The following is an 8,772-nucleotide window of genomic DNA, read 5'->3' as shown; positions in this document are numbered from 1 at the left end:
ATACGGAGTGGTTCTTTCTAGTGTCAATGACTCAGTCGTTTGCTAATGGAAGTGCTCTTCCAGGTTAGGCTTTCTTCAATTCGGCTCCAATATGGGTTGCAGAAGGTGACCGACTCACCGCCTCACCCTGCGAGCGAGCTCGATAGGAACGGGTGTTTGGGTTACAGACCATGGTGTGTATACCTTTTGCAAATGGTGTAGTCGAGTTGGATTCGATAGAATTGTTATTACAGTCGTTGGATCTGATGAACAAGGCTAGGGTTTTGTTCAATTTCAATAGAATCTTGGTTTGATTTTCCGGCGGAGGTTGATATTGGTGAGGTGATGAATTTGGATTTGAAGAGATTGAGTTTTTTTGGGTTTGAAAGGGCATGTTTGGTTTTAGATTTAATTATATTCAGGTTTATGCTATCCCAATTTTATACAATTTGAGATTTATATTATCCTTATACCAAACAAACTCCATTTTACACAAATTTGGACAAAATGGTCATTTTACATGGCCTTATTTATAATCATTAATTTATTTAACTGAAGTGAGGGTATTATTGTCATTTTACATCACCAGGAATCCAATCTCACCAAATTGATAGTATAGGGGGTTTTTTTTATCACACGGGGACTGATATGCACTATATCGATAGTAGAGGGATTTTTTTGCACTTAACTCTTTATTATATTGCACTGGGACATAAAAGGAATAACTTTTTTATATAATGATTTGTGGAGGGTATTTTTAGTATTACGAATTAATTACTTACTCTATTATCCTTTCTCTCCCTATCTTTTCAAATTATGAGAGAAAGCAAATAAGGGATAGAAAGGGATAGCTATCCCTCCTTATCTCTCCCTATCCTCTCTTTCTCTCCACTTAAGTTATCCAAACACAAGAGAAATTTGTGTATGAAGTTTTGAATGAAAAAGTCAGCAAAACCATCAGTTACAGAGATCGACGATTGATTCTTCACCCGAATTGCTAATCGTTCCTCCTGAGGTTGTGTTTGAGATGATGAGATCTACGGTTGATGAGGAAGGATGAACATTGACCCAAAAATAAAGTGACGTCACATAGAAGAAAATATATATATTTATAATTTTGCATAGATAACCCTCCAAGTGAACATGAATAAAAATATATGCATGTACGCACACACTGTGTCAATGAACAGGTTTTGCATGACACAAATTGGATTTCGTAGGTGGGTAAGGCCCAAGATTAAGATACAAAGGATGGGCCTAAATTCAAACCATTTGAGCCCACTTGCTACGTGGGCTCAAATGGGTCTTCCACCTATGCTATCACAATTCTTTTTTCTTTTTCTTTTTGTTTTTTTAAATATGAATTCGAAAGTTAAAAATAAGACGATTAATGAGTGTAATGCCGACCTAAGGAATTCTATTAAATAAGTCAATCCAAACACGACCCAATGTAAATTATAAGACACAAGTTTAGATTGTTATTCTGCAACTTAAATAGAAATTTGTTTATGACACGTACATTTAATTCAAACATAATTAAGTAAACGGACTACCTGAATCCTCCATTGTTGATTAACACATAGTAGACAAACGCTGGTAGCAGCATGACAGGATATCGCTTCATGGTATTCTTTGAGTGACGGGTTTATTTTGGTTAATACATTAAGGAAAATAATTGAGTAAGGTGGGGGAATTTAAATGAAAACGATAATGGAGGATTTCCCGCTAAACAGTTTTGCATACACAAGAGTCGGGAGAGATTACTAATTCCATTTAAATGAATTACAGGTATTAAAGAATTATGCACTGTTGGTTTCTCCTACTTGAGGCTACAAGACATCTTTGTCAGTTCAACGCAATGATCTGTCAATATTTATGACTCCAATGTACACCAAACCGTATGGTATAGCTAGGCAACTCGCAACCAAATTGTCTCCAACTCAATCTATTCTAGGAATGTCCGCACATAACTATTAACAACTTCTACCCGACATGGGTCGTCACATCATACCTACGGGACATCTATTTCAATAAAAATTTCTTTCAATCCCTCATCCGCTTTATTGAAAAAAAAAATGCAGCAGCTGCATTTATTCAAGGTGATCATGCGGTCTGATTGACATGAACATTGCAGCATACTGCCGAAGCCTACGTTCATCATCTCCATTTTCCACCTCATGAGTCATTGGACCCTTGGTCCTCATCATGTAACGGCGCCAAGATAACTGTATGTTCACAGCTGCCCATGTTCTCCAATTGGATGAATAGTATCTTGACGTTCGCTTCAGCCTGTGGTTAGCAAATTTGTAGCGGAAGTGATCAGTGATGTATCGCAGATCGTTTGCATCCAGACCAAATGCTTCTGTTGATTCAATACAAGTAAATGTTGCGGATGAGGCTGGAAGTCTGTCTGTGAATGGGCGGCGAAGGCACCATGACAGGAGCTCATCACCCAAAAAGCCTCCCGGTTCTAGTGTGTTTGTGGCTACCATGCCTTTGCTGAGGTTTTGGCTACTCATTACTTGTCCATGAACAATGAACACAATCCGCTGCACCGGGTCTCCTTCTCTAATAATCTGTTCCATACAAAGTTTGAAACATGAAAAAGGTTAAGAAAGTTACTTCCTGGTAGATTAAGTTTTGTGATTTTCGTGTAACTCATGTAACATACCTTTTCGTTTCTGGAGAATACAAGGGGCCTAACTCGGTCACAAATGTTGTCGAGGATAAGATCATCCAAGCTTTGAAACAAAGGTACCTAAAGAAGATGAATTACCGAAAAAAAAAAAACGTTAAACCTACAGTTTGTGTAGTAATGATGGTATGCTAAGGAGAAGCTGTGTGTGTGTGAATATTTCAGATGGTCTTTGATCACAAAAAATAGTTAGCCATTTTGGATTTTTTTTTCTTTTTCTCCTTCGATCAGTTGCTAAGAAAATTACTTGAAACAAAAGTGAAAATATTACACTATATGAGTTACTAAAACCAAAGTGCTCATCACCATTATAACATATAAAATGCCTCTATGAAGTCGGTTATATCAAAAAATAAAAAAATAAACTGAGGCCCGAGGATAAGCTAAATATTCAAACTCTGTGCCGATTGCTAAGCTAAATATTCAAACTCTAGTAGGGTCCTTAATACACTTGGACTGCTTAAGAATTGATGTATCCCCTTCAATCTCAAGACACATTTAGTGTACTACTTCTATAGATAAGTTTTTTTTCTGTTTCATTCCCAAACACATTAGTAGATGGCTGTTCGTAATACCTTTTTTATGAGATCAAGGCAAAGATAGCGCTTAATATCCCGTCGGAGCCCTTCAGGCAAGTCTTTAATCAATTCCAATTCATCTTCTCCACCCATAGTTGCCCATCTTTGGCGTTCGAAATGGCGAACTCTGTGCCTCAGATGAGAAGGCAGCTGTCTCCGTCTCATCCACCATTCCATGTCGCGACACCTCAGCTGCATCTTTCTCTTCTTTGCCATGACCGCGTGCAAGAATACCTTCAAGGCAACATTTTTAATTTGGTCCTCATTGTCAGACCATAATCTAAAATAGAACTTTCACATTAACAATCAGAACATTTAGAGTAAGCTCGTGAATTGTGAGTTACCTGAATATTCCCAATCAAAAGAGTGAAAAGCATTAAGCCACCGAGGACAATAAATATACTGAAAACTACTTCTAACCACTGACTTGTTGGTTCAAGAGCATTGCCAAAAGTGCTGTAACCAAAGATCAAAAGGTGTATGAATGTTGTCCATGAAGGTAATAAGATGGTCAAAACCAGGCCCAAAGAAGCCCACACACACACACACACACACACACACACATATATTATTTTTTTGTTAAAAACAAATCAACATATTGGAATTCACACGTTTTTTTGACACAGAATGGAAGTTTTCCAAAACTCTACCAATTTTCCACTAATATCTAATGAGTTCCAAAAAGAATCCAACTTCCATTGACCAAGTCTATCCAGAGAATAAAATTTGGAAGATTTTAAATCTCCCTCTGGAACTCCTTGTAGTTTCAGATTAACTGCAAAGTCACAGGTCATTAATGAACTCAGATAAACCTACTCCATTATCTATTTGTTAGTCAAGCTAGAGCAAATATAAAAATTTGAAATACACTAACGCAGTCCGGTAGCAGCAAGTTCTTACATGTAGCCCAAGAAGAGGCTACAATTGCAATCACAAGTAATAAATTGCATTTCTAGAAATTGGCAAATAGAAAAGGCTATAAACGAAGGTTTTTAAAACAAATTCTTGATAAGTTTCATTCACGGACATAATTAATTTACTGTTTACCTGAGGCTCATTAATCCCCAAAATATTGGATAAAGAATCTTAACAGCAAGAGAATTGCTTGAAATAACCGGAAGAGCCCCTTTGTAGATCCCATAAGGAAATGCTCCATTTTCATCTAAGCACATTGGCTTTCTGGTCATTGTTGAGTTGCCACCACAAGGATTCCCTAATGTGTATGTCGGTGACAGAAACTGGTAACAGACCTCCTCTGAGCAAGACAGAGAGAGATTGCACTTACTTTTTCTGTCACACTGCTGCTGGAGGCATAATGCTACCCGTTGTATCGAAAGGACATACCAACATCCTCCGGCAACCTGCACATGGAATAAGTGGAGTGCCATGAACAATTTCTCAACACAGATATATATATATATGTATATATATAGTACATATTAACGAAGCATAACATAGACTTACATGAGAGGCAATGAAGTAGGCAATGAGATTAAGGCCAAAACCCCACCATATGGTGCCAAATATATAACCAGTGACCTTTTGCATTCTTGTCATTAGGTGTATGCTGTGGTAGACCTTAGGGAGGAACTGGAACAAGAAGATCAGTAGTAGTATTGTCATTATCAGCTTTATCTGCTCTTCCCTGATCAATTTCGGAACAACTAACCAAAACACAGCCTGCAATTACAGAAAAGAGAAGTAAGAAAAAAGGAGGAGGAGGAAACAGTATGAGAATATCATTGAAATCATATAACAAAATGGCGGGAATGAAGGGCTAAAAGCCAGAATCACAATACTTCATAAGAATTCTGCTTTTAGATATTGGCAGACCATTATAATTGATGTCTTGTAAAACATATCCAATGAGGGATATCATATAATGGCAATTAGAGTTCATGTTCATTGCTGACCACGGTTTTCTATATAATATCCTTCAACGTCGCCAGTGGGGAAAACAATTATTTGTACGTTTTCGAGTTCATGAGCATCGTTTTTCTATCATAAGCTTGTGTTTTGGTTTTTGATTCAGCAAGTAGGGGGGAAAACAATTATTTTGTTGGTAAAAAAACTAAAGAAGCTGATTCAGTATCATGGGCTCGAAAATTCAATAATCAAGGAAAAGATATTTTGCAAGAGAATAAAATGGACAACCAAGAGATATTTTTACCAAAAAAAACTGAAAGTTCTGGAGAGTGGTATATGTCAAAAGCACATGAACGTAAGTTTAAAGGATGTGTGTTCTGTCAATAGACTGTTAAAATAAAGGTAGACTTCCATTTTTATTGTTACTGCCTCCAACAGTCCAAACCCTAAGGAACAATTTACCACTTTCCTTGAGAGCTAAAACACAAAGAAATCCAAGAATTTCAGCTGTTCTTCCATACTGTCGCATAAAAACAAAAACTTAAGCTTATTCACATTTTCCATCCATCATACATCACTATCAAACAGACCCACACTTAACCACATTAATTATGCTCATTGATGGAGTATTACTAATTAATTTCAATCCTCACCCACCATCCAAATCATGGTTAGCACATGCATGATGATTTAGCCAGGACTAACACTACCATCCAAACTTACCATAATTTCTTACCTATAAAATACATTGGAAATCCTAACTTTAATAAGCACCCAAAACTAAAATTAGTAAATATCACATTTTCCTTTTATTTAGCCACAAATTTGAGTATATATATATATATATATTTGTTTTAAAGAAAATAATTTTCTTTTATTGTTCATCAAATATTTACTTCAAGTCTTCAATTAATAGGGTGCAGACTGTTACAATAAAGTCTTAGTACAACAGTGGCATGTTTTGTAACATTTTCTGGTCCTTGAGAAGGTCATACTGGACTCAACAGTGACAGTACGATGAGGATGTACATGTATACATACTTACATACATACTTACATACATACATGTATATTTGTACAGATTATGATGTATATATATGTACATACACAGCTGTCCATATACTCAACAATAAGTACTCACCCTCGCGTAAGATAGCTAGCACGCTTAAGAATCCTCAGTCACAATTAAATACTCACACACAAAGACGGTTATTGTTTCTGATCATATGATGTCCTCATGTCCTTACATTAACATGCAGAGAAAGCATGTATCGTTTTAAAAAAGATGAGGGTGTTTCTGACATTTCAACAGGTAAGTATTAAATGACAGATCTACCCCTTTGGTTTTACTAACCTGAGGAACCGGGAGTATGACGAAGGCGTCGAACCAGAAGCCCTTGAGAGAGCGCACGTAGTGGGAAGCGATGGCACGTGCATCCCACACGAGCTTCCCACAGCCGACCACCAACGACTCGCGCGACACGTACGCAAGCCGAAACTGGAGCCAGAGGTGGCACATGTGCACGGCGTCCACGCACGTGCGGAGGACGGTGACGATCGCCGCCAGCCCACCGTCCATGTAGAGGCACGGCGCGCCACCGCGGCCGATGGACAGCGCGTAGAAGAACAGAGGATCGACGGCCAGGGACACGCCACGTGCCATCAGAAACCCCCGGTTCCACTTCTGCACGCGCTTGCTCCGCGGGTCCAGAACTCGCCCGAACGGCCCCGCTGGTCGCCGGAACCCATGCGACCGGTCCTTCCCGGTTTTCTGGCCGTGCCGGTTCTGAATTGGGATCAGCGACGAACCGGCGGACGCCTCCCACTCGGGTTGGTGGGCCCGGTCGCAGCTAGTGGAGTGAAAAACTGGGACGCCGACCTGCGTACATGCGTAGCATTCGATTGAATTCGAGATTGGATTGTCGTCGTCATCGTCATTGCTGCTGGAATGTGCACTTTTTCTCCGGAATATTTCAAACCACCTGCAGGAATCAAAATACAAAACATTAAATGAGAATAATGGGTTTGAAGTAGAAAATTAAATCTAAAATATTAACATAGAATCCACATTTTATAATTAGAAAACAAGACAAAAATTAATTTAAAATTTAAACTAAGTAATATACTATCAAACGGAGTGTCAAGATAATTTATATATGATCTTCCGAACAAAAAAAAAAAAAAAAAGGAAGATAATTTATGTGTGTGTGTACAGTATAGATTCATAAATAGTATTATAGGTGACCTTGAGAGGAAGAGATGGGAGTTTGCACTAGAGGGCATGTTTGGAAGGTAGGAACCATGGGAGAGAAGAAGAGGCCAGGAGCAAAGCTTAGAGAGAGAGAAATGTGTAATGTGTTATATATATATATATATAGATATATATGAATGATGATGTATAGGATGAAAATGGAAGGTAGTGAGGGTAGGAGAGAGAAGTGGGTGTGTTGTTGTAAGTGGTCTGATGATTTAAGGGGCCTGTCATGTAGCACATGAAGGAGGGTGTGTGTGCAGAGATAGATGAGATGATGAACAACCTTTTACGGAACGTAGCGACGGTGGGCCTAGATGTGGTTGGGGTCCACACAAAGTATTATCACCCTCCATTTATGGTACTAATTTCTTTACTTATATCAGTTTCACTTTCAGTCCCAAAAAATACTCATGAGATCCGTGAAAAATATTGCAATTAAGAAAGTACATGTGTACATATATGTCAATATGTGTTAAATTTCTATTCTTCAAAATAACTCCATTTCAGGATGTCAGAACAATATACATACACATATGTATATATATCTATCTCTCTATATATATATTACAAATTTACATTACATGTATACAATAATATAACTTATATATCAATTAATATCAAGTCCTATATGCTTGTTCTGAGAGGTTGAAGAAGTAGAACATGAAACTGGCAAATTCTCATTTATTTTGGGAATGGGATTTGAATTGGGTTATTTATCGGTTTGGATTGTATTGTATAATTAAAAGGTGTGATTAAAACTTGGAGCAACTTTTTTTTTTTGGCAGATTGATTTTTTAGGAAAAATTACAAACAAGTCTAGGTGTCTTCAAAATGGGGTAAATTAACTTTTAAGTGACAGATACATCAATTATTACTTAATGTTAAACAATGAAAAAATAAAAAATATTTATTTTTTAATTACTATTTAAAAATTTTAGTACTTAAAATTCAACTCGTTGGGATCTTAGAATCTATTCCAGTTACGTGTAAACAATTCCTTGATGGGAAATGTGTGAGTAACAACGAAAAGAAAGAGAAAAAAAAAAAATCTTAAAATTTTCAATTTTATCAAACCACATGAAACTATCAAATCCTACCAATAAACAAATTTACTAAAAGTTTATTGTTAAGACATATATAATAGTCATTTATTTTTAAAAGTATGACTTTTTTTAAATATTTTTTTGTTTTCTTTCGGGAATAACATATTCATACAATTTGTCCAACTACTATACTAGTGTTGTATTTGGTATGGATGAATGGAATGAAATGCAAGCGATAATGGAATGAAATGGTCATTTTTATTCTATTATTTGGTTGCAAATATGAAATGTGTAAGAATAGAATGATTGTTTAGTTAGGCAAATTTAAAATTTAGAATGTAATGAATTTCAATTTGA

At 36.8% G+C, this 8,772-nt stretch overlaps 1 protein-coding gene across 1 annotated transcript; it reads right to left on the bottom strand.

Annotated features, from left to right (window-relative positions):
• Nucleotides 1-1,900: 1,900 nt before the first annotated feature.
• Nucleotides 1,901-7,604, bottom strand: LOC132286501 (cyclic nucleotide-gated ion channel 2-like). The gene is made up of 8 exons (XM_059788850.1): nt 7,364-7,604; nt 6,473-7,100; nt 4,717-4,932; nt 4,300-4,613; nt 3,597-3,708; nt 3,250-3,486; nt 2,651-2,737; nt 1,901-2,555 (listed from the first exon to the last, which is right to left on the bottom strand). Exons 1-8 carry the CDS (start codon nt 7,399-7,401, stop codon nt 2,070-2,072), a joined length of 2,118 nt encoding a protein of 705 aa, XP_059644833.1. The 5' UTR covers nt 7,402-7,604; the 3' UTR covers nt 1,901-2,069.
• Between the last annotated feature and the right edge of the window lie 1,168 nt (nt 7,605-8,772).

This window comes from Cornus florida, unplaced genomic scaffold, assembly GCF_030987335.1.
Source record: "Cornus florida cultivar Cherokee Brave unplaced genomic scaffold, ASM3098733v1 CherokeeBrave_3.0.0_Hap2_Chr11, whole genome shotgun sequence".
Lineage (NCBI taxonomy): Eukaryota > Viridiplantae > Streptophyta > Magnoliopsida > Cornales > Cornaceae > Cornus > Cornus florida.
The sequence above is the reverse complement of the archived record's forward strand: the minus strand, read 5'-3'. Positions and strand labels throughout refer to the sequence as shown.